This window comes from Pelmatolapia mariae, linkage group LG16_19 (assembly GCF_036321145.2).
Source record: "Pelmatolapia mariae isolate MD_Pm_ZW linkage group LG16_19, Pm_UMD_F_2, whole genome shotgun sequence".
Classification (NCBI taxonomy): Eukaryota; Metazoa; Chordata; class Actinopteri; order Cichliformes; family Cichlidae; genus Pelmatolapia; species Pelmatolapia mariae.
In genome coordinates this window covers 34,085,602-34,112,389 of record NC_086241.1, presented here as the reverse complement: position 1 = coordinate 34,112,389, position 26,788 = coordinate 34,085,602, and the positions used below count along the sequence as shown (strand labels likewise).

The window sequence follows — 26,788 nt, the reverse complement described above, 5'->3', positions numbered from 1 at the left end:
CCAGGCTGGACTACTGTAATTCATTATTATCAGGATGTCCTACAAACTCCTTGAAAATTCTTCAGTTAATCCAAAATGCTGCAGCAAGAGTACTGACAGGGACTAGAAAGAGAGAGCAGATTTCTCCTGTATTGGCTTCCCTTCATTGGCTTCCTGTTAAATCCAGAATTCAAAATCCTGCTCCTCACATACAAGGTCTTAAATAATCGGGCCCCATCTTATCTTAATGACCTTGTAGTACCATATCACCCTATTAGAGCACTTCGCTCTCACACTGCAGGCTTACTTGTTGTTCCTAGAGTATTTAAAAGTAGAATGGGAGGCAGAGCCTTCAGTTTTCAGGCCCCTCTTCTGTGGAACCAGCTTCCAGTTTGGATTCAGGAGACAGACACTATCTCTACTTTCAAGATTAGGCTTCAAACTTTCCTTTTTGCTAAAGCATATAGTTAGGGCTGGACCAGGTGACCCTGAATCCTCCCTTAGTTATGCTGCAATAGACGTAGGCTGCTGGGGGATTTCCATGATGCATTGAGTTTTTCCTTTCCAGTCACCTTTCTCACTCACTATGTGTTAATAGACCTCTCTGCATCGAATCATATCTGTTATTAATCTCTGTCTCTCTTCCACAGCATGTCTTTGTCCTGTCTTCCTTCTCTCACCCCAACCAATCACAGCAGATGGCCCCGCCCCTCCCTGAGCCTGGTTCTGCCGGAGGTTTCTTCCTGTTAAAAGGGAGTTTTTCCTTCCCACTGTCGCCAAAGTGCTTGCTCAGATGGGGTCATATGATTGTTGGGTTTTTCTCTGTATGTATTATTGTAGGGTCTACCTTACAATACAAAGCGCCTTGAGGTGACTGTTGTTGTGATTTAGCGCTGTATAAATAAAATTGAATTGAATTGAATTTTTATTACAGACACAGATGGGAGGAGTTGGCCGTCCAATTGGGGTCTGGGCCTCCCTGCGGCTGGCGGGCCGGGGGCGGCCTGCATCCTTCCACCCCAGGGAAAAGGGTAACATCTCCTGGGTCTGGGGCCTGATTGCCCCCCTGGGGGCAGTGATACCTGGACCTGGGAGTATAGAGTATGTTTAGGGAGTGCATGTCGTGTAAACCCTTTGAGCGTTTACAATATAACACACTTTAAGGCAGCTGTTGTTGTGATTTGGCAATATGTAAATAACGTTTAATTGAATTCCACAGTTCACAAAGAGGTGTATGTGCTTTATTTACTCTCCAGCTGCTTCCTGCTTATTCAGAGAGGTCTGTTTGCAGGAATCAGTGTTCAGGTGATCAACAGCCTTCTTCCTCCCTTGTCTCTATGCTTCGAATACATTCTGTAACCCAACCCACAGAGCAGGAGATACAGCATCACCTGATCTTCATGCTGTGTGGGAACATTTACCTGCTCAGGTGTCAGTTTGTGTCAGAGCGGAGGCACAGCAGGAGGGCAGCCATTAGGACAAAGAGATAGGAGGAAAAAGGAAACAGACAGTGACCGTAATGAAGAGATATTAGGGAGTTTGAGGTCTTATGGTCTTAGTCAAAGTGTAGCTGAGTGTGGACGATGGCATGATGACTGAAGACTGTGAGAAGATCAGTACGTTGGACATAATTTCGAATTTAGGAATCCACTACATACAGCTTTTGTCTTTAGGACTTGACTTTTATATCTACTCTCTCAGTAACATCTCCAGTTACCTCTCTGTAGCACTGTCTCTTTATTCCCACAGGTCCTGCTGCTAGTGCTGATAACACATCATCCACCTCAACAGTAAGTGGACAAAATAGAGTACATGAGAAACTTTGTATTTTCTTTTTCGTTGAAGGCCACCAGGGGTTATGTAACATCCATGCCTTAGACATGAATTACTGTAATGTTGCCAAGAATTGGCTTCAGAGTGACTAACAAAGCTACTGTGTTTTAATCTAAAGGTTGTAAATGTCAAATAATAAACGATGATCATATACAGTTGACTTGGAAGACACAGCTGTTCAGGCTTTCCTTTATTTAGTTTGAACTATTTACACCATTTTAATTGCTGTTTCTTATTCTGTATTTTAAAGCACTTTGTGAATTGTGTTCATAAACAGGGCTATGTAAATAAACTTTACATTATTTTAAGCCATTTGAACATATTTTCACTAAAATAATTTTCTGACAGTTTGTTATTGATCTGAACGGTGAATTATAAATATGTTTAGTGATATAAATAAAATTTTAAATTCATATATTCAAAATCTCATTAATCTACATTTACAAGGCAACAACAAAGAGACATGTGTTTTTTTGCAAATCAAGAAAAATAAAGATATCTGTCATTTTCAGACAATTCTGTTAAAAACAATTCAATTTTATTTATATAGCTCCAAATCACAATAGCAGTCACATCAAGGCGTTTTATATTGTAAGGTAAAGAGCCCAGAATAATACAGAGAAAACCCCAACAATTAAACAACCCCTATGAGCAAGCACTTGGTGACAGTGGGAAGGAAAAACCTCCCGCAGAGCCAGGCTCAGGGAGGGGCAGCCGTCTGCCACCACTAGTTGGAGGTGAGTGGAGAGACACGGGACAGAAAACAGAAATTAATAAGAGAGACAGAAGTTAGTAATTACTAATGATTAAATGAAAAGCATTGTGTGAGCTCATAGAGAGTAAAAAACGTGATTGAGTGCATCAGGGGAAGCCACCCGGAGGTTGCGTGTCCCTTTGTATATTGCAGCATAACAAAGGAAGGTTTTAGGATCCAGCCCTAAGTATATGCTATATGCTATAAACCAAGCTTTGATTGCTGCCAAAAGCTGAGTAGCACGTGCCTTTTTCAGGAAGGTGACCAGACACCACTTTGTTAGTCAGGCTTTTATCTGAAAGTAACGAGAGAGATATTTCATTTCAGGGCTATTTGCCAGAGATTCTTGTAAAACTTGTTGTTAATCATGTAAAGCTCCAACTTTTACGACCAGACTGTCAATCTTTTCCTTCTCTTAAGAGATTTTTGTGCCTGGGCCAGCCAATCTGAAAGTGAAAAGTGAGGATAATAAGGGCAAAAATGTAAATAAATTTAATCTGAAAAAAGAATTGTTTTGGTTATAATCAAACCCCAATCAACTCGGGATAAAGAGTGTTTGACAGATTAATACATTCACCACAACCTGCCTCCTAGATCACAGTTGTCCCCCTGCATGATGGCTCATCTAATCCCAGCCAATAGAATTTCATCTGTTAATCAGAGGTCTGTTCAAGTAAATTGTCTTGATGCATGTTCAATCATCCAGGTAAGGAAATCACAAAAGGTTGATTCAGTTCATCTGGACGTAGCGTTTTCATTGGGCTAAAATGTTTTCGTCATCATCCAGGTGACTTCTTCAGTCTCAGCTGACTGCAGGTTTCCAATCTTATAAACAGTACATTTGCATAATGACTGGAACTAGCACCACTGAATTTACAATGGGCAGTAAGTTCAGTTCCTTGATAATTAATATGCAAATTCTCATGGACATTGATCAGCAACCAATGATCAATGTCCATGAGTACCATTCACAGAGAAGACACAGTTCCAAAAGCAAACGCACTTGGTCGATGCTGAGAGTGGTCCTGTTGCTGAGGTTGGGGTCATCCTGTAATCTCTTACGAACTACCTCCAACGCTTCAGTGACTGGGATGCAAGTGAAGAGAGATGTAACATCATACGAGACCATGGTTTCATCTGCCTCCATCTCTCACCTCTCACAAAATTTTCTCATGATAGTCTTTCTAGTTTGGCAGAATCGTGCACGTACCCATGTCTGCCGGAAGTTGTTGTCGTTACTAAGTGATGTGAGTGCCACATTACTATAAGTAAGCCAAACGAACAGCACGCAGCAAATAAGTCAAACGTCCTTTGTTGCCTGGTCTTAGACTTTTCCTGCTGAGCTAGATGAGCTTTCTCAGTTCATTCAAACACCTTTTGAAAAGGATGTTTGTTGTTGTTTATCAATGGTCATAAAATTTGCATCTTAATGATCAAGGAACTGACCTCCCAGCCCATTGTTCGTTAGTGGTGCTAATGGTGCAGTGGTGCAGTCATTGTGCAAATGTACTGTTTATAAGATTGGGGTCAGTCAGCTGAGACTGAAGAAGTCACCTGGATGAGTGACGACTCGCTTCTCCCACTAAAAACGTCCAGATGAACAGAATCAAGTTCATGTAAATTGTTGACAGGTGGACATAACCACTGCTCACCGGTTTCTGGAATTTGCATTTTAAGTTCTCAACATTAGCAATTTGGCAGGGACCGTTTTGTTTGTTTGTTTGTTTGTTTGTTTGTTTGTTTGTTTGTTTGTTTGTTTGTGCTACAATTTATCATATTTTGATGAGAGGGTGGAGTGTTTTGTTATCTGCCTTGTTTAGCAAGTTTGATTAACAAGCAGCATTCATTACTTATATAGTTTTAACACACATACTTGCATACTTGTTAATCCAGTGTTTAAAACAGTTATAGCGGCCAGTGTCAGCTCACCTGTGGGCCTGAGCAGTCATGTCCATGACTTATAGTTCAATTAGGAAAACAATTCAACTATTTAATCATCAGGCTCAGATGTTGCTGCTAGCCCAAGCTAGTTCTGGTTTACAGCAAATTTGGGTATTTAGACGTTTTAGTTTGACAGTCACACCAACATTTTTCTAGCAAGCCTTGTGTTGGCTGTAAATGTCACATAGTTTATCAAATAAACTGAACATTGTTATAGTTGTATCTGATTTTCCCTTTTTTTTTTTCAATCTTACGCGTAGGAACCAAAGAAAGACGCACCGGAGCAACCAGGCTCCTCCACGATAGACGTGGTCTCGGTGACAGAAGAAGACCTCCCTACTGTCGAGACCCCCACCAGTCTGAACATCAGCCCCCTGGGCAGCTTTGTTATTGAGCCACAGTCAGGGAACTATTGCACTAAACCCGCAGATCCCCAACCTCCACCCAGTCCAGCCATGCCCATTACCAAAGTGCAGCCATTTATGCATGGTGAGATGCTGTGATACTCTAGGGGTGAATATGTACTTGTATGACATAATATTACTGTTCAAGGGTAAAACTAAAAGGAGATCAGCACAAAATCCAACTAAATACAATACAAAAGATCTTTTACAGATTCAGCTCTTTGTTACTTGAACGTCTTTACGCCTCCCTTTTTAAAACGACTTTTACAATTTGCTTTCTATCAAAAAGGTCTGAGTAATATTGAAGAAAATTATTTTGACAATTGTCTTGGAAAAATGTCAAAATAATCTTCCTGCTGCTAGATCAGTGTTTGCAAAGGGACACAGCGTGTTTCCTCGGCTCAGGAATTAAAATGCAAGATGTAAAATGTGATGACTAAATAAAGCACACAGTCAGTGTAATAAAGCCTAAACTTAAGAGCCATTTAGTGTTGGAGATGAAAAGCTTTAAAACTCAGGTGCTCATATTGTATATTGTTGGCACAGCAAATGTTCACTAACCCCCGTCTGTCCACAGAAGATGACATGGATAAAAGCTGGAAGAGCAGAATCTTAGCCCATCGCTTTGCCGTTCTGATATTCGCTGTTTGCTGCATCCTCGGGGTGGCTGTCCTGCTCAGCGTTGGCCTTGGATGTAAGGAGCTCAGTGCTGTGGTAACTCTCTACATTTTGCAAAAATGAGCCACTGAAGTGTCAGAATTGTTGCACGTTCAATATGTCACGTGGTTGGTGGTCACAACCTTTATAGGACTGTGTGAGGAATGACCAAGAATGACAGAGACAGAATTTAGTGGGTCGTTATTTTTATTTATCAAAGCTCTAATTCACAAAACTTAACATGGCAACTCAGACAGAATCACACAAATTATTAAAATGTTCAGTAAATAATCAATAAATACATAAAATACTGAAACAAAAATAACATTTACTCCACACAAGCAACAAAATACGTTATTACAGACCAGCAGAGGTGTTCCTCCCTGGTGCCCACAAGAAAGATTGCAGGTTGCCCATCTTTTCTCTTTATGTCTGCAGTATTACCAAACACTGAACAAGATCATTCAGTACTTCTAGAACCTTCCTTATCTACAGTTTCATCTGTGCCTACAGTGGGCCTGAGCTGTTCGGGGAGGTTTCACTGTGGCTCCTCGTCTCAGTGCATCAACAACATTTACTTGTGTGACGGAAAACTTCACTGTAAAAATGGGGAAGACGAGCTTGGCTGTGGTAAGACACACAAACACGCACACACACGCACACACACACGCACACACACGCACACACACACACGCACACACACACGCACACACGCACACACACACGCACACACACGCACACACACACGCACACACACACATAACCATACCATATAGACTGGAAGTGTCGTTTAGTGTTTTAATATTTCCACATATGGAAATACAGCAACTGTAAGTTGAGCTAGCAGACACATTTTGTGCAAACTGTGCAGAAATATTTGTGCTTCTGCTGGAATTTTTTAACAGTTTGAAATGACCTGGCCACAACTTTAGTGACATCTACAGCACCACAAGCATGAGAAGAAAAAAGGATGTGTTGAGGGTGTAAACAGGATGACACTGTTTTCATATTACTGTGTGAGTTTCTCCGTGTGGTCAGCTCACAGCAATGCCAGCCTGCAGGACAAACACACAGGATCTGGGGGATCTCAGGTGGACTCCCATACAACCAGGCCTGGCTCTGCTTAGCTTCTGAGATCAGATGTGCTCAGTTGGCATTAACTGAAGATGCCAGAACAGCAGTTCTATGTTTTAGAAAACAGGATAGTCCTCTATGTATTTGAGTGTACCGTCTCCGTTCTTGTAATTTCCTGTCTGTGTCGCATGTGTCTGTCTCTCAGTGCGTCTGAGTGGCAGAAGTTCAGTCCTGCAGGTTCAGATCCAGGGAAAATGGAGGACAGTCTGCTCAGAAGATTGGAACAACAGGCTGGGCAGAGCTGCCTGCAAGCAGCTTGGATACTCCAGGTTACACCAATGGTTCATTCATTTCTGCAGTGTCTAGTTGTCAGGCTGAGATGATACATTTCTTATTCGTGTCCTTTTTTTGTTTAGCACATTTTCTTGTTTTGGATGGACTTTTAAAAAGTGGCCCACTGCTCCAAAGGTGGTGGACCAGTGGTCCATTTGACCAATTAAATTACAGTACAGTTACTTCAATAGACTGGGAAACTGTCTGGGATGTGTTTTGTTTATTAACTTGTGGAAGATGGAACATCCATGAATACTGTAACATCTGAGATACTGATAATATAGTACTAGTACTAGAGATACTATATGTCAAAAAATATGAAGAAAACTTATTCAGTTTGTGTCCAACATCATCTGTAACTGACATCACTTCAAAATAATGCTTGAAAGAAAGGATTGCTTACTTGGTTAAATGCCTGTTCCCTTGAACCCTCCCTCCTTGTGTCCCTGCCCCTGCTCTGTTCACATCAGTGATTTAAATTCTGGGGCCATTACATCTGGTTCTTTGCGACTGTGGTTCGATGTTTGGGCTTGTTATTATGCTGCAAAATGAATTTGGGTAGTTTGGTTTATGCTGGCAGCAGAAGATAAACTATAAAGACTGCTGAACCAAAAATGTATTTAAAAATTAAAGTAAGAGTCAAGTCAGCTTTATTTGTATAGCACGTTTAAAAGACATCAAGTGTCAGGCAACTAAACTCTTACTGTACATAAGAGAGTACAGTAAGAGTTTAGTTGGAGCATAAAAACAACTGTGTTTACAGGGCTTTTATCATTCCAACTACAGTAAGAAATAGATGGTTTAGGTCACAGAGTAATTATGGTTTTGAAACAACAGTAACCGTGGGTTTACCAAGGAAAATTCTGCAAGGTGCATCACCTTCAGCGGAAATGACAAACAGGCCTGTCAAACCCTGAAATGTATCTGTGTGAGCTGTAACAGATCCAAGACATGAAAGTCTCACAGGATGTCAGACTATGAAGGATTTGGGAAGTTTTTAGTTAGTATCACACACACCTAAAACTCATAATTGTACTGCTTAGGACAGGGGTTCATGTCACTTTTGGAGGAGCTAACCATACTTGAAATATTTGAAGTATGAACATAACCCTGACCCTTTTGTTTTTCAGTTATTTAGAGTCTTTCTTCATCTCTCTGACCTACATTGAGAAGGACCTTCAGAGTGACCTGATGTCTTTCCACTGGAACAAGTCACAGATAATCAAACTTCAGAACGCCCCATCTATCAGGTGTACACACCTTTTGTCCTGTTTGAGTAAATGGAAAGTGTGTATTTTCCCCAAAGTGATAACACTGCTGTTGTCATCCAATTAGCCAATCAGAATTTAAAAAAATAAATAAATAAAAAAATGTATTGCCTCAATATTAACCAATCAAACAAAATACTCTCCAAAAAGGTCTGTTACACAGCAATGAGCTCTATAAATATTTTCACTAAACTATGAAAACATTACAAATTCAAAAGAGACAAACTATTACTATATCAGCCACGGGTAGTTCCACCACTGCGATACACATTTGAACTCTATAGATGTACCCTGGGGTCACACATGACAACATCAAAGACTTCTGATAACCACTGACTGCTACAGAACACTATTTAAATAAATTCTGTGTTATTAAAAATTGCTAATAATAAAAAACTCATACATGATATTGCCAAAGTATTCACTCACCCAACCAAAGCAAATACTTTTGGTAAAATAGTGTGCAAACATACACTTCACTGGCTTTAGTATCTTGTCCAAGAACACTTTACTATACAGACCAGAGGAGCCAGACATCGAATTACAACCCACCAATTACCTCGTGATCTACAGCTGTCCAGTGGCTGAGCATTTAAAGAGCAGAAATAGAACAGGTCATATTAAAGCTTAGAGGGAATGAGATTAATAAAAGATGTCATTTAGTCCAGTACACCATCACAGTATTTTGAAGCTTTCGTTTTAAGGTATAAGAGTGTTTTAACTTGTTGTACGTGTTCAGTTCGGCTGAGCTTCCATGTCATTTGACCTATGGTTTCTATTTCACCACAGTAAGACACAGTGCAGCTCAGGGCTGGTGACAACTCTAAAATGTCTAGGTGAGAAAGCATGCAGCATTTGTTTTATTGAGTGTTTTTATTATATAAGAAAGTTTTCCACACACTTTGCTTGTTCTGTGTTTTGTCATGTTACAGCCTTATTTCAAAATGGATTAAATTAGCTTTTCACTTCCAAATTCTACAAACAATACCCCATCATGACAAAGAGAAAAAAGTGAAACAATATAACATGCGTATTTAAGTATTCACAGTGTTTGCTCAATGCTTTGTTGAAGCACCTTGGACAGGATTTACAGTTTTACATCTTTTCAAGTATGATGCTACAAGCTTGCCACACCTATTTTCATCTATTAATCAACCAAAGACCCAGACAGACTTTTAATTCATTTGAAAGCCTGATGCTTAGCCTTGTCCACCCCAGCTGTAAAACTCAGAAACCAGTCTTACTTGTTATCATCTATCGTCCACCTGGGCCTTACACAGAGTTTCTCTCTGATTTCTCAGACTTTTTATCTGATTTAGTGCTCAGCTCAGATAAAATAATTATTGTGGGTGATTTTAACATCCATGTAGATGCTAAAAATGAGAGCCTCAACATGGCATTTAATCTGTTATGAGACTCAATTGGCTTCTCTCAAAATGTAAAAGAACCCACCCACCACTTTAATCACACTCTAGATTTTGTTTTAACAACGTACGACTCTGGATACTGTAGCTCCTGTGAAAACTAAGGCCTCAAATCAGAAGTACCTGACTCCGTGGTGTAATTCTCAAACACGTAGCCTAAAGCAGATGACTCGTAAGCTGGAGAGGAAATGGCGTGTCACAAATTTAGGGGCTCATCATTTAGCCTGGAGAAATAGTTTGCTGCTTTATAAGAAAGCCCTCCGCAAAGCCAGAACATCTTACTATTCGTCACTGATTGAAGAAAATAAGAACAACCCCAGGTTTCTCTTCAGCACTGTAGCCAGGCTGACAAACAGTCAGAGCTCTTTTGAGCCAACCATCCCTTTAACGTTAACTAGTAATGACTTCATGAACTTCTTCACAAATAAAATTTTAATCATTAGAGAAAAAATTACCAATAACCATCCCACAGATGTAATATTATCTACAGCTACTTTTAGTACCATTGATGTTAAGTTAGACTCTTTTTCTCCAATTGATCTTTCTCAGTTAACTTCAATAATTAATTCCTCCAAACCATCAACGTGTCTTTTAGACCCCATTCCTACAAAACTGCTCAAAGAAGTCCTGCCATTAATTAATTCTTCAAACTTAAATATGATCAACCTATCTCTAATAATCAGCTATGTACCACAGGCCTTCAAGCTGGCTGTAGTTAAACCCTTACTTAAAAAGCATCTCTAGACCCAGCTGTCTTAGCTAATTATAGGCCAATCTCCAACCTTCCTTTCATATCAAACATCCTTGAAAGAGTAGTTGAGTAGTAGTGAAGAGCTGCAGTCGTTCTGGAAGGTTCTGCTCTCTACAGAGCAACACTCTTGGTCACCTCTATGACTAATGGTCTTCTACCCTTATTGATCAGATTGGCTGGTTGGCCAGCTGTAGGAAGAGTCATGGTCAACGTTCTTTCATTTATGATTGATGGTGGCTGCTGTGCTCTTTGTTGCAGAACATTTTCTTTACCCTTTCCCTGATCTATCCCTCAATACAATCCTGTGCATTTTATGTTTTTTATTTTCAATACATTTGCAAGAATTTTGAGTTTATTGTATGTAGAAAGGTGTGAGGTGAAAATGTAATCGATTTTAATCCTTCAATGCTTTTTTTGAAATAAGGCTATAAAATGTGGAGCAAATATATACATCCCCTACAATTAGGATAGAGGAACCTGTGTCACTCTCCTCTGAAATCTAGTCTAAACAAACAAAACAAACAAAAACTATTTTGTCTATATTTAGCTTTAAGAGCATAGCAAGCAGCCTTCCAGTGGTCCTTTTTATGACAAAAGTTACAGACTTTGTCCAGGTTGTATAAGTTGACCTCTGATCCACCTGACTGGACAGAAACGCTAACAGAATCAGCACTTGCTACCACTGTAGTACCAGGGTTATGAGAATCCCCCAAAACACACTTATGTGCCACCATATAATCATCTGCTAGAGCAGCAGCTTCAGTAGCAGTGTTTGCTTTTTAATTGTTGATGTGCGACTATAGCCTCAAGAATCCAAATTTTAAACTGTTCCAAGACTATAACCCAGTAACCCTAACCCAGCCTACAGGGTTAGATTACCAGTGCATGATGTGAACAGATAAACTCAAGATTGTTTGTTCTCCTTTTTTTCCAAGTCCCAAACCGTTCCCTGTAAGCGTCAGGAAAGCTGCTTTTACAATATAATAACTTAGAATAAAGAACCTTGAACCTTGAACTTTGTCTTCTTCAGAAAACAAAGACAAGTAAACTTCCAGTGCAAACTGTAGCATTAGAGTGTCAGCAGAATCGAGCCACTGTCATTGATGTGCAACGTGTTCGAGCAAGGAGAAAAAAGTTTTCTGAATCATTTTCATTAAATTTTGACAACAGTGTCAGGCTGCACAAAATATAATACTTTTCAGTCCAAGGGTAAAATAAAGAATTCCGCAGCTCAACAAGATTTCAGTTTTCAAATATAGCCTATATCTCTCCACAGCTTTCAAAACACATTCTCTCCATTGCTAACTGCTTCTCATTTTCTGCATTTTGCTTCCTTGCATCATGTTCTAGCAGTAATTTAAGCAACTCTTTTTACTGTTCAAATGTTAAACCGATATCTGGTAGAGAAGAACTAGGAACAGCTGAACCAAGTTCCATTGTACATGAATCAAAACACCCATTTCACTTAAATTTGCTTGGATACTTTAAACGTGTCCATAAAGCTGTTGTCAAATCTCAGTCTCATAATGATCTACTATTGATCATCACTATTAATGAGATAAAAGCTTTAATAAAGTAATCTATTTTAGCCATATTTTTACAACACACAAGTCAGAGGATCAATTGACCTCCTCTACATGTCATGCTAAAACCCAAACATGGCTGCTTCCAGGGTACAAACAAATCCAGAAGAGTACAAATCCCTTCTAATATACTACCTGCTTATAAAGCATAACCTGATACTTAGTCAGCCTACTCTTCATGCAGTGTCAGTGCCAGATTGGCTGTCTGTGTCTGGAAGTCCCACGGGATCTCAGCTTAGTCATTCTCAACCACCCTAGGGGGCATATCCCATTTTCACTTCCAAGGGGCTTCCAAGCCATACTTGACACAGATGTTACTGTGTACTATTCTAGGCACTTGGTTATGCCGTTCCATGTATGCCCTGCCTGCTACCATCTTGCACTCTCCTGTTATGTGCTGTCTTAGGGCCATCTTTGCAAAGCCTGCACCTGGAGTCTTGTCTGGTGTGGTAGGCTCCATCTCCTTTCAATCTTGTGCTTAGAGCTTGTTCCTGTGCTGCCATGATTAGTGCCTCTGTGCTGTCTTTCAGTCCAGCTTTGTCCAGCCATTGTTAGGATTTCTCAATATTAGTTACTTCTTCTATCTGCCAGTACATGTTGTACAAGGGCACGTCCTTCCATAACGGTTTCTCTTCTCGCTCCTCTTCTTTCTTGGGTTTCTGCTGCTGGGTAGTGGTTTAGACACACACTAGTCCTTGGCCTCCTTTCTTCTGCTTCTGCTGGACTTGGGGTGAAACCCTCGTGGCATGGTAAGGAGCTTTCTTGACCTGATGTCAGTGTCTTCTGTCTTCTCCTTTGACCAGTTATTGTATCAGCAGGGTATCTGACAACCAGCAGGGCATAGGTGTTGGCTGGATCTTTTTCTTCCCATTCAGCTGAGTCCTCAGGACTTACCTTACTCTGCAGGTATTTGGTGGTTACAGCTTTCCTAGCAGCCTCTTCATGGTTCATATTTGCCTTTGGGATTCTGAGGTCCTTAATGTCTGTAATGTTGTGTCTCCCACTCTTTGTTACCATCTGACTACACTTCTCCGGACCGGATGAAGCTTCGATGTCACTTCTGTTAGATCTTAGTAGTGTGGATCAGTGAACTGATGTCTCGTTCACTCCTGGCGAACAGATTGATGTCATCCATGTAGAGGGTGTTTGCTCCAGTCTGAATTCGGTATCTGTAGCCAGTCTTGCTGATGATCTGGCTGAGGGGGTTTAGGCCTATGCCGAACAGCTAACCTCTTGCTAACAGTTAACCTCTTGTGTTTTTCCGCCCATCTTCATTTTATTCCTGATGAAGGCTCTTAGGGTCCTGTTAATCTTGTACAGTTCTAGATATTAGAGTATGAACCATGTGCCTATTCATGCTAGCTGCTATGATGCCTAACAGGAGCATCCATGTTGTGCTGAGGCAGATTTTTGGCCAGTAGTTGGATGGGACCAGTCCCTTTTGGAGATTCTTGAGGATCAGGACTATCTGGCCTGCAGCTGGTCATTCTGGGTGCATCAAATGCTTTAGCAGCTGGTTAGTTTGTGCTGCCAGACACTCATTGAGTGCAGTTAACTTATTGAGCAAGTTGGAGTGAATCATGCAGGCCCTGGTCCTGTCCAACTCTTCATGCTGTTTCTTGGATGTCTCCCTTGGATGTGACTGAAGCATGTTCAGGGAGGAGACAACCGTGGTCTGCTCTTAGATCCACTAACCACTGAGCATTGTTGTTATGCATTGCATCCTTCTCCCATATGCTCTCCCAGTAGTGCTCCACCTCCAGCCCTGGTGATGATGTTCTCATACTGTTCCCCTGGCACTGAAAGAACATCTTGGATGGTTTGATGGAGAACATCTTGTTTATCCTTCTGGCTTTTATCTCTCTATATCTGCCCAATTATTAAATCATTTATTGATAGGGACCTAGAAGAGAGAGACCTAATGTTTAATAAACCAAATTTAACTGTTTTACTCTGATTTAAGCATTGCTTAAATGCTTAAATGTGATGCTTAAATCGGTATAAATGGTAGAAAATTGTTTTTTCAGCAGGCCAAGCATTCCAAAATCTGTTTCTTCTTTTTCCCCTTCTTTTAGGCTTTAAGCAGTGGAGTTGCTGGCATGTTTCAGATCATACCTTCTGCATAATCAGGGCCTAAGGGCTTAAGATGCAGGGCCTAAACTGATGGCCAGATATTCTCCTTCAAGATTTTTTTGTACAGAGCAAGGTTTCATCAAAGTAGCAGTAGTAGTAGTAGTGGCTTTTTTTTGGTCAGCAGTATTGAAGTCGTTACCCCAAAAATGTAAGGTATTACACATTACTCATCACTTTCATTGCTACTAATTACATTTACTAAAAGTAACCTTTTCTTAAAAGTAATCCATTACATTCCTTAATTCTTCACTGGAGAAACAAATTCTTTACGCTACTTGTTGCATTAGTTTGTCGTTACTCTGTAAAATTACTAATTTACAAAACACACATTATATCAAGGGTCAGTGGTCAGCACTGTTGTATCACAGAAGAAAGTCCTGGGTTCAAATTCTAAATTGGTGATTCTGACTTGTGTAAGTGTGATTGGCTGTCTGTCTCTCTGTGTCAGCCTTGCAACAGGCCTGTGCAGGGTAAGCCCCTCCTCCTGCCATATGGCAGCTGAGATGGGCTCCAGCATCCCCGTGACCCTGAAATGGATAAGCCCAGGAGACATATCAAATGTTTATTATTTATTTGGCTTATTAACCTCACCATACGACAATGCTGCAAAAAAATTAATTTTCAAGTACAAAAATAAATACCAAACTTTAACCAGTTTATAATCAGGTAGACGAAAAGATCCATTCACTGATTGTATGTACAATATGCATAAACTTTGAACTATTTACAGTGAAACAACACAGAAGATCAAACAACATAAAACAACATAACATAAATTAAAATATGTAAAACTAAAAAAACAGCATCCATGTAACAATTTTAGCAACTCTTTCTGCTGTCAGTGTAACTGAAGTGTATCCAAATTTAATGTGTCACAGCTCGTTGTCTTTGTAGTGGCTATACTCTTTCTAACCCCCCCCCCCCTCCCCCCCTTGCTTGGTGTGTGCTGAGTCTGTAACCCCTCCCCCCACCCTTCCCCTTCCTGCTCAGTGCATAGCAATGACTATTTGATGTGGACTATCAGATGTCCTGTAGTCGACCAATCACACACAACTTGAACAGAAAAAAAAGAGAGAGGAAAAAAAAGAAAAAAACAAAAGCTCTAAAAGAAATTTCGTTCCCAACCGACACACTATCACTATAGGACAGTACTAACCTTCTGGATGGGTGGTGACACTATAACTGCTTGACACTTTATTTCTCTGTGCCCTCAGACTGTGGTGTCAGGCCTCAGTACAGGACACGTATTGTTGGAGGTAACATCTCGAAACAAGGCCAGTTCCCCTGGCAGGTTAGCCTCCATTTTAGGAATGAACACCTGTGTGGAGGCTCCATCATATCACCATACTGGGTCATCACTGCAGCACATTGTGTGTATGGGTGAGTCAATCAGATGTAGATATTTTACATTCTCTACAAGCATTAACATCTGGTTCTTCTTAATACTGACAACAAAGGCCTGTTTGTTGAGCAGGCATAAAAACAGTATTATGCTTATGTCTGTTAAGCATAAGTCTTTGTTGTATCCATAGTGTTCTTCTCCTAATGCCTGGCAGCTCCAACTTTGCCTAATGTATCCACTATCCCTCTTCTGCACGTGTCCAAACCACTTCAGGTTGTCACGGTCTGTGTGGCAGACCGTGGGGATGAGAGGAATAAGGACCCAAGATGCAGGACTTAATGATGAAGGCAGTGCGTTTATTTACAGTGGTGTAAATAGTTCACAGAATAAATCCCCGTGTTTTCCCCTTGACTTCCGTGTCGTGTCTTCACCCACAAGTCCCCAACAACGCTTCATTAGCTGCAGGTGTGTGTGATCATCTGCTTCAGGTGTGGCCATCCTCTAGACAGGACACGCCCACCAGGCCTACCTGAAACCCAGTACTCAGCCACACTCACAGACACACCCACTTGCCTATACATACAAGGATGGGGAAATCACAAGAACAGCAGCAGTGCAGACAACACACACATCACAAAATAACAGCAATAATTATAACAGTAGTCCACACTGCTCACGTCCCCGAGTCCCCGGAGCTGGGTCCGTGACACAGGTTGGTCCCTCTAACTTTGTCTCCAAACTGCTCGACCTGAGCTATCCCTGTGATGGACTCTTTTATCATCCTGCCCGTTCTGTTTATTTCCAATGAACATCTTAGCATCTTCAGCTCTGCCACCTCCAGGTCTGCCTCCTGTCTTTTTGTCAGTGCCACCATCTCCAAACCATAGCAGGTTTCACCACTATCTTGTAAATATTCTTTTACTCTTGATGATGACTGTAAGGGCTGACAGTGTTACCTGAAGATGGCAGCAACCCAGTCACAAAATCCAAAGTGATATAGACCACAGGTGACCAGGTGTTTAGGGGCCTCAGGAGCCCTGCGGGTGCAGATGTAGAGCACTTGTTTTGAACGGGTTAGAACTCTGTGGACATCTTTGGCTAGAGATGGCCACCAGAACAGATGCTGGAGTAATTTAGTGACTCGGCTGATGCCAGGATGGCAAGTGAATCTAGCGGTGTGAGCCTCATAGATGACTTTGGATAAGACTCCCATGGGGATATAGTCAATTTGGAGAGCCCATACCAGGACCAGGTTCGGCATTCCAGCCAAGCGGATCTCGGACTCTGTTTCCCAGGTTAGGGAGCCAACAACACAGGACACAGGCAGAAGAGTCTCTTTTTCGTGTGACCTGTCTGGATAGACCAAATGTCTAGAGAGAACGACAGGCTTTACATATTGAGAACCAGGTCTGTAAGTTTAGCAAAAATTAAAGAGAGTAAAGAACAGGGCCCACCTGGTCTGATGGGAGTCATTTAGCAGTTTGAAGATAAGTAATTCTTGTGATCAGTCCAGTCTACGAGTGGATGCTCTGAGCCCACCAGCCAATGCCTCCACTCTTCCAAAGCTAGTTTAATGGCCAGCAGCTCCTGATCACCAATGTCATAGTTTTTCCTACGGGATAAAAATGTGAAGCGAAAAGGGTAAAAAAAGGGACATGGGTGCATCTTACCTGCATCTTGCTGTGGGAGGAAGGCTCCCACTCCTGAATTAGAGGTGTCCACCTCCACTATGAAGTTTTTACTCAGGTCAGGTTGTATAAGAACAAGGGACTGTGGCAAACAGTTGTTTTATCAAAGGTGGCCTGGACTGCACAGTTCCACTGAAATGGGTGCTTGGGAGAGGTGGGACTGGTTAATGGAGAGGCACCTTTACTGAAATCTGGATAATCCTAGATAGAAGTTGGCCAAACCCAGAAGCCTTTGTAATTGTCTCCTGCTCTCCAGCACTGCTGGCACAACGCTAAGGAGCATTGTGTTAGAAACCACCAATTTTCTCTAACTCACCCGAGAATACTTCAGGCTTAGGCTGAGGCCTTTCCGGGGGTTCGGGAGGCAGAACAGCCATAATTCAACAGGTGATACAGAGTTCTGGTAAACAGGTGGGCTAGACAGAACACCTGTAACTAGAGTTTGCATCACACCTTTAACTTCGAACAGGTGTTGAGCGAGTTCTCCAGAGTTCTCTGGTGAGTTCTCAGTTCTTGGGTCATTGCAGAAGTTCAAAGCTGGCAAAGCTGTTTCTTTTGCATGACTACGGCACAGTGAACAGAATCTGAGCCTGCTGAGTCCATTCTGGCTGAATTGTATGTGCAAAAGCAGAGTGAAGGACCAGTTGTGGAGAGCTACAGAAACACCTGGAATCATGAGGTGCAGATGGCCTGTATGCGTGCAAGACTTTTTTGACAAAAAATGCCACGTTCTTAGTCAAGTGTGTGCGTGTGTGTGTTCCTGTCTAGCTATCTTTGTGAGGACCAAATCCTGCATTCTACTATACTTGTGAGAGTGTGGGACAACAGAGGGCAGTGAGGATTAAGAGAGCTGGAAGGTGCATGCACCGCTGGAAGCCTTTAATTCATTTTATTTGTGTGTTTTTTTAATGCGGAAAAAAGAAAATCAGAATCAAAGTCAGACTTACACACACTCCACGTCAGTGTGAGATGGTCATACCAGAGCAAGGAGCCCCGAGAAAAGTAAAAATGTGTCTTCACACAGCAGCCAGTGTGGGTAAAATGACATTGTCTCTGTCTCACAGTGCGACCTGAGCTGGGACTCCTCCCCTCCTCCCCAATAAAGCAATTTAAAATAGAAGTGGCCCTACCCTTCACCAGTGAGAAAAACCTCTGATCAATAAAGCAATTTCAGAAGGGCAGACTCTCGCTTTTACCAGTCAGAGAGCGGAGGAGGCCTGGGTTTAACCTGATCCATGTAAAACTGCAGTTTGGGGGGGTTATGACCCCCACCCTCGCTCAACCCCAGCAACCCAGAGTGAGCGGAAACTCTCGCCTGCCTCACTTTCATCTTCTGGAAATAGCGACCTGACTGTAACCCCAGGCTGCAATCTTGAACTCCTCCCAGACTGTCAGTAAAGTCCTTTCAGAGAGGCAGGTTCTCGCTTCGGCCACTAAGAGAGCGGGAGACGGTTTTGATCTGACCAATGAGCCGAATTACGGCCTTCTGACGAGTGAAGCGTGCAGAGTTTTTTCAACCAAAACAGCTTTGCAGACTCTCCAGAAATACACAAGTCCTTACCAGCTGCCCCACAACCCAGTGTTTCAGATGGCTGAAAGAAATGTTTGATGGCAAAAGGCAAAGCAGTGTTGAGGTTCTAACGTTTAAATAAGAAAATGCCAAGAGGAGACCAGCAGCCCTGAGTCTGCATGCAAAACATGAAAAACTCCAAAGCAGATACTTGTTCTTACATAGCTGCACATATTCTTTGTTGTGGTACTTTTCTGTTCCAATGAAACAAGAAGATCTCTTTTTTTTTGCCATCCTGTGATTGCATTTGCCATATTCTCTTAATATCTTAGAGCTATTTCCAAGAATGTTAGATTCTGTTCTAAAGCTGGATGTGATCTTAAAGTCACTCTCACAGCACTGATTTTAGAGTAATGTACAATAATTGTAATGTCATTTAAATTTCCAAACTGCAGTCAGGGTTATGTTGAACTACAGGCTGTATGGAGGACCGTACCTTAACTGTTAAGCTCGCCTTATGACACCATGTCTGTGTGAATTACTGACATGATATCAACATACCAAGGAGTTTATGACTTATCTGTTTTTCTTTTCTCAAAGAAAAGACGGAAAACTTGAAGTTACAGCACAATTTCTCCAAATGTGTACTTCTTTTTCAGCCAGGGTGCTTTTACAGCTTCCATATTAGCTCAGGTGATAAAAATACAATGACCACACAGACAGGAAGTGAACTTTAACATTCGAGGTTCTGTTCGAGCCTTTCTTAGATGATGTGAACAGTCTCATGGACCTTCTTTTTTGTTTATTGCAAATCACTTGTACTTTATTTGAACACATGCAGGGAGCTTCTGTGATGCATTTACTTCTCCAGCCTCGTGTTCCCGTCTTGTATTTCTAAAATCCAACTTCTGTGTTTGCTCTGTAGACTCTCAGATGGAAACACCAATGAATCTAAACATTCACAGATTTCATCAGGACATCTTTAACATCTTAAGTCTTTGTTGTTTTTATGTTTTACATTTTAAATAAATTTCAACATTTTCTATTTTCAAAGCACAGTGGCATGGAAAGATATTTTTCTGCTGCTGCAGAAATTATTGTCCCAGAATGATTCTGGGATTTTATGGTCAAACATTGGGATTTTCTAACTGTGTGTGGAGTAACATGGGCTTCCTGTGATGATGTAAGTGTCCTGACCAAGAATGGTTCAGGATTAACAACACATACTGTTTTGATAGCAGAAACAGTCTTTCTTATAGCTCTCAGGGGTTACAGCCAGTTTTACAGACACATCCTTTTTCATGTCTGTTTACGTGGTTTTTATGTGTAAAGTTATTTTCAATAGTACAAGCATCGTCTAACTTTTCTTTGCTCTACAGTGTAAATGTAGGAACTTGCAAGTTTTTTTCAAACTCTCACAATTTAACACTCAATGCCAAAAACAGGGTTGACCCATGTTTCTATGAAGTCTGCTTCATATATGTACAGCTCTGAAAATTCCTTTTTTTAAAAAGTAATGTAGAACATGATCTCTCTCACTCTCTGTGTCTGTAAAAAAGAAAACCACAAACTGGTAATCGCTTCTGAACAGTGGGGATAGTTTATGGCTCCTTATCAGCTGTAACATGTTAGAATCTCTTATAAGGGCCCCAACCTGCAGGCCTTAGGTGTCTGACCTCTAACCCTTGCTGCCATATGTCCCTCTGAGGCCCTTGTGCAGTAGCAGTAGTAGTAGTAGTAGTACTATTTGTGCAACAACCAGGGATTCCTGGTCAGTTCATGCAATAATTATAAATTAAAGCTGCACTTCAGTTAACTCTTTTTTTCTAATTTAGAATTTCATAACAGGTTTATTTCTTAGATCTACTGATACAGGCAAAACATATTGCTTGTATAATTCTGTAGTGTGTCACACCTTCCCCTTTCCCCCGGGACCACAACAGGGTGATTCCCAAAGTATGACTCAATAAACGGAGACACTAAAGCCAGAACAGAAAGATCCAGTTGGAAGATCAAAGATTAAAAATAGTGTTTTTGTAGTACGTAGTAAACCATCTCCTCGTCCTCTCGGCCTTGTTGTACCTTAGAAGTCAAATTATACATTAGCTATACTTCCAAAAACATTTTACATTTCATTTCTAACTGAGATGCCAAGCTGCTGTCAGAAATCTTATGCTCATCATGTATCCCCACTTTCAAAACCTTAAGGTGTCAAATCCACGATCCCACCATGGGGCCATTACACACGGGTAAGAAGTGCAGGTCACCCTTTACTGACACACTGTAAGTAAGTTTAATGCTGGACAACAGGACTAACAGCCTCATGAACAAGCATAATTTCCACTTCTGGATAAAGATCACTCTATCCACTATGGATACCACGGATTTCCTTTCCGATCCGATACAAAGTAAAATTCAGGGTGGTACATTGTACTCCATGTTTTGTGCTAACTGTGTTATGTAACTGTAATAATAATATAATAATATAGCTTCATAATGATTATAGACATCAGACTACTTGTTCTTATTGCTTAATAATGCAGAATTATCATATAGAAATAAAAAACCTGAAGTTGTGCGCTATTTGAACACCTTGCCTGCCTGCAGCACTAAAGGACTCCGCGACAGACGTCTGTCTCGCCCTGGCAGCACCTGTCCCTCTCCTCCTCTTCAGTTCACCCCAAGCTCGTCATATTCTGTGATATGATTTACTCTGAGGTGTTTGACGAGGTCAGTGCTGTTACCACAACACCTCACTGTCTTGCCACATGTATCGCAAACCGCTTCTTAGCTGTTTGTGGAGGTAAAATACGTCCACACGTGACTCAGTTTACACTCAGCCATTGTTGTGAGTGTGCACGCCAAGAGGCTGCGACACATTTATACAGCCGTGTTTCGCACATGACTATGAAAGGCGTAAGAGGAAGTAGTTCCTTCCAATTTAGACGATCCGAATGATATAGTTTCTTTCCACTGTGTTCCTGTTAATGAAAAACTACAAATTTACCCCAAAGTACTAAAATATTGACATTTTAATATGAGAATCGATTATAGAACATAAATTACTGGTATCGGAAGAATCGATATTTCAGTATCGATCCGCACACCACTACTATCCACAGCAGCCTCTGACCTGATGACCTCAGAGCTCGGGAAGGGGGATGAGGTTTCAGCAGATCAGATATAAAATGGGGAGCTTGTAGTGCCCTTAAGGTTAAAACCAACATTTTAAAGTGAAACCTAAAATTTCCTGGCAAGGAAGTTGTTGTTTAACCATTGCTTGATATCTGCTGGGCAATTACTTAAACAAGACAATTTAAAACTCAGACTTTGAAAGAACAGTATAACTGAATGTCATCAGCATAGAGATAGGAAATATTATTGTAATGCCTAATGATTCGGCCCAGGGGGGAAATATAGAGCACAAAACATGGAGTACAATGTGTTTAATACGTTTAAAAGAGCATTTGTATCCTACATGGTTCAATTTTACAAGCATCCTGTTTTATTGTGAAGAGCTTTGTAAGAAGAAGTGAATGTGGTTGTGATCGGTAGCAGGATTGAGAGAAGTTGCAATGGACAGTACAAGAAGATTTGTATTTGTATGAACCAGACTATCTGCCTGACAGTCTTTATCCATGCACACATTTTGCAAACCGCCTGTGAGAAGCTCGAAATCCACAGTGCAGCTGCTCACTTTTGTTTTAGCATCCAGAGCACGCGACATCTTAGAGTTGTTCGCTAATCACTCTGCATTCCTTCACACATAACTGCTTCGGTACATAAAACATGCCCTCCACCCTCTGGAAACATGAGACTACAGAGCCTATCGAAGCAGTATAAAAACATGTCTGTAATGAGTTGAAGTTTGACAGTGAAAAGACGTCCACAACAACCACATTTTAGCCCATACATGGAGGTCGTACAGACAACAACACTAGATGTTCAGTAGACATTGGAAAAAGATGTCTCCTGGCATTCCAAAACAACAATATTCAATTTCAATTCAATTTTATTTATACAGCACCAAATAACAACAACAGTCGCCTCAAGGCGCTTTATACTGTAAGGTAGACCCTACAATAATACATACAGAGAAAAACCCAACAATCATATGACCCCTTATGAGCAAGCACTTTGGTGACAGTGGGAAGGAAAAACTCCCTTTTAACAGGAAGAAACCTCCGGCATTGGAGAACAATGTTTCCTTTTCTCTCTCTATCTCAAACATGTTTTCCTCCTCTCCTTCTACTCTGTCTTCAGTAACATAATTTCCACTCGGAGTGGCTGTAGCTCAGGAGGTAGAGCAGCTCATCTGCTAATCAGAGGGTTGCTAGTTTGGTGACTGTTCCAGTCTGCTTGCCAAAAACCTGTGGGCAAGCTACTGATCATTTCCAAAGTTGCTCTCTGATGCAGCCATCAGAGTATGACTGATGTTGTCTAAAATGCTTTGAGTGTACAGGTAGAGCAGAAAGGTTCTATAAGAACAAGTCAATGTACCACGCTGCTGGCCAACAATGGTTGTTGTCACGTTCAGTATGTTTATTTATTAAATGCCAACATCAGGAACATTTTAGATTGACATAAACTTTTCTCAGTTATCATCTGTCACTGTTACTGTTCACACTTTGCAGCACTTATAAGATCACACTGAGGCTGATGGAACAACTGGGACAGACTGAGACTGAGCCTACCCTATTTGTTGTGTGCTCATGTCTTTTTTTCGTTTTGTCCCCCCCGGATCTTTTCTTGCTGTTTGTGTTTAGGTTTGTAAACTCCTCCATGTGGTCAGTCTATGTGGGACTGACAGAGCAGCCGCTTCACGGGGCCCAGGCTTTGGCTGTTGAGAAAATCGTATACCATAATCGTTACCGACAAAAAGGACTCGACTATGACATCGCACTGATGAAACTGGCCAAGCCACTTGAAGTTAATGGTATTAGTATCCTTCAACATCTCATTCGCTACAACTTTTTTCCTTGACAACACTCCCTAACACTCATTATTTGTAGCCAAAGCTAGAGTGTTCCAGCTGTCTTCATTGGCAGACTCACAGGATGCAGTTCAATCCCCAGACCAGCCAGATTTACTACTTTTGTTATTCACATTCTTTGTAGTTTAGTAACTTTATTCTAAGAAAGTACTTTACTTCATATTCCTGTAAGTGCATCTTTGTTAGAATGTCTTCAGCACATACTGTAAGTGAACAATGAGCATGACTATGCAAATACATTTCACTACATACAACAGTAAATGCATCCTTATTAGTATAGATTTTACTACATATAAAAGCACATATCAGAACACATCCCACTTCAAATGGGTTTCCAACAGTGATTGCACACTGAACACCAGTTGCCCCATGCTGAGTTGGTGTACGTTCTCTGTTCACTGGTAAATCTAAATTATTGACGGCCTTATTTTTTTGCGTACTGTGCTTTTAGACCTATAAACTGCACAGTGCACTGCATCAAAGATCATTCCGTGTCTGGCAAACTTAAAATACGTGACAGCTATCAGATAATCTTCCTTTCAGTCCTGTTTAGGGATCTTTCACTCTTCCCTCCCTTCTGCTTTACTTTCTCTCCTAGGATATTTTCTTCCTGACCTTGGAGTCCCATAGATCAGATTGTATGAATAAGTCTGACATGTATCAGTAACACTTTTCCCTGCAGGCTCTGTGCAGCCCATCTGCCTGCCCAGCCATGGAGAGGAGTTTAAGGAGGGCACCTTGTGCTGGATCTCTGGTTGGGGTGCAACAGAGGAAGATGGTGAGTGTAGAAATCTAAAGCTTATTTTGTATTCTGTTTCAGTTGGGTGTTGTTTAGGATGTTTTTGTGGGGATGGGGCCACATTTATATGGTTGAAATTCTTCTTTTTAACAGGAGACACTAGTGTCGTTCTGCGCTCAGCTGTGGTACCACTTATCTCCAACCAGAACTGCAACAAACCAGAGGTTTACAAGGGCTTAATCTCCTCCTGGATGATCTGTGCAGGATACCTGGATGGTGGAATTGACTCCTGTCAGGTACAGCTAGTTTCCTTTTGCACTAAAATGAGATATATCAGTTTTATGGGGAGGAGGTGGATTGCACAGATGAGAGTCTGAAAGGGAGAATGACAGAGAGCACAGATTTAAACCACTGTACGCATTGCTATGACCACAAGCACGCAAACAAGGTACAAGGGTTGTAATGGAAAACCAGTCGATCCGAGTCGAGTAGTGTCGATCCGTGGCAAGTCGACATGATTAGGTACTAATGGAAAAGGGGTGTATGTATGTTTTCACCTATCTGGTGTTTCCAGGGGGACAGCGGCGGTCCGCTTGCCTGTGAGGACTCGTCTGTGTGGAAGCTAGTTGGAGCAACCAGTTGGGGCATTGGCTGTGCTCACATAAACAAGCCGGGCGTTTACACCCGCATCACGCACGCTCTCAGCTGGATCCACAAACAGATGGAGGTCAGTGAGAAAAACCTGTGTCCATATTTAAGGTCCTGATGTAGCAAATCTTGACTTGAGTCAAGTACTAATCCTGTCTGTCACATCCAGCAGACAATGTCTATAGAGCTAAAAATGGATTCAGACTGATACATTATGAATGTAATATTACTATTAATGCACATGCAGCATTCTTTTGAGGCTCATCTACGCGTAACTGGTTTAAATGTCTTTACACACATAGCGGGTTTAGTCGGTGCGTTTTGATTAGCTTGTGAACAGATACACAAAGCGCTTTATTATGCAATGAAAATGCAAAAATGTATGCATCAGATGTCATCATCTGACATAACTTATTCAAAGTTTGTAACAATCTGCGTATACAAAGATGCAATTACTTCTCATGTTATTGTTTAAGACGCTATATTTAGAAACGGAATCACTGTCATTGCGAAGTTTGAACACAAACAAGGAATTTATCATCGTGTCGTGGTGCAAACCCCCCCCCCAACAAACAGTGGTACAGAGATAGAATATATGGTACATTTCTATGTAAATATTACAAATATGAAAAAGAAATACACACAAAGAGAATATATACTAACTACCTACAGATATAGATCACAAATTAAAAATGAAGAAATATGTATGCAAGGTACATGTAAGGTACGGCATGATGTGCAAAGTGCCTTTACTGAATTGTCGGCAGCAATCTTCTTCGCCTGTCTCAGTGTCCTGGAGGTGTACAGGTCTTGTAGGGAAGGCAGACTGCAGCCAATTAAAGTGGAAGTGGAAGGACTTCACTGTCTCCACTGGGCAGGCATGCAGGAAGATGGGATCTGAGGGGCTAGTTTCAACCCGAGGTCCACTATGAGCTCCATTGTTTTGGCAGCACTGAGCTCGTCATCTCCACCTGAGATGAGCCCGATGATGGCGGTCTCATCTGCAAACTTCAGGTTTGTTGGACTGGTGATTGGAGGCTCAGTGTTGGGTGTACAGGGAGAATAGCAGAGGAGAAAGTACACAGCCCTGATGCACTGAAAGTCTGAGACATGCCTGCCCAGTCTCATATGCTGCCTTCTGTCAGACAGGAAGTGCAGGTGGGAGCAGGAACAATCAGCTGGGGAGCTTGTCCTGCAGCAGAGGCGGGATGATTGTATTCAAAGCAGTACTAAGAAATGTCACTTGCATAGGTTCCAGTGCAGTCCCATGTTAACAGCATCATCTACTGACCTGTTGGCTCTGTAAGTGAAAAGGAGGCCCACATGAGGGTCAGTGATAGATCTGACATGATATAGTACCAGACGCTCAAATGTCTTCATGAGTACAGACCTCAGAGCAACAGCCATTAAGGTTTGTGATCCTTGGTGTTTAGGAACATGGTTAACATTTGTGCAAATCCACAGGCTTTGGAAAGCCACGAGGATTTCAAATTGAGCACTGCAGCCGGAGTAAAGATAAAACTGCATGTTTTAAAACATATCGAGTGCATTTTATATGTATTAATAAGCATCTCCGTACATTTCAGAAAGAAGAGGCTCTGAAAACAGGAAACTGAATCCCCCACAGTGACTTCTCACCGGACTATACACATGTCTCCACATTTGGCAACAAGTACCTGTAGAGACAAACTGTACACATTATCACAGAGACTTTGAAGCAGTCCTGTTTGATGG

The 26,788-nt window shown here is 41.4% G+C and overlaps 1 protein-coding gene across 1 annotated transcript; it reads left to right on the top strand.

Moving 5' to 3' along the window:
- The first annotated feature begins 1,570 nt into the window (after positions 1-1,570).
- On the top strand, positions 1,571-26,748 carry tmprss3a (transmembrane serine protease 3a). Its single transcript, XM_063497643.1, has 14 exons — positions 1,571-1,595; positions 1,729-1,769; positions 4,768-4,996; positions 5,489-5,605; positions 6,082-6,198; positions 6,848-6,971; positions 8,106-8,225; positions 9,033-9,079; positions 15,349-15,514; positions 23,441-23,610; positions 24,350-24,445; positions 24,560-24,702; positions 24,981-25,133; positions 26,641-26,748. The coding sequence occupies exons 1-14, from the start codon at positions 1,571-1,573 to the stop codon at positions 26,668-26,670; spliced, it is 1,578 nt and encodes a 525-aa protein (XP_063353713.1). The 3' UTR covers positions 26,671-26,748.
- The last annotated feature ends 40 nt before the right edge of the window (positions 26,749-26,788 follow it).

Bases quoted from the DNA above. Each gene is read 5' to 3' on its own strand.
- tmprss3a (XM_063497643.1), top strand. From the start codon at position 1,571: ATGACTGAAGACTGTGAGAAGATCA. The intron at 5,606-6,081 runs GTAAGGAGCTCA...CTGTGCCTACAG, and splicing joins GCTCAGCGTTGGCCTTGGAT to TGGGCCTGAGCTGTTCGGGG. The intron at 24,703-24,980 runs GTACAGCTAGTT...TGGTGTTTCCAG, and splicing joins GTGGAATTGACTCCTGTCAG to GGGGACAGCGGCGGTCCGCT.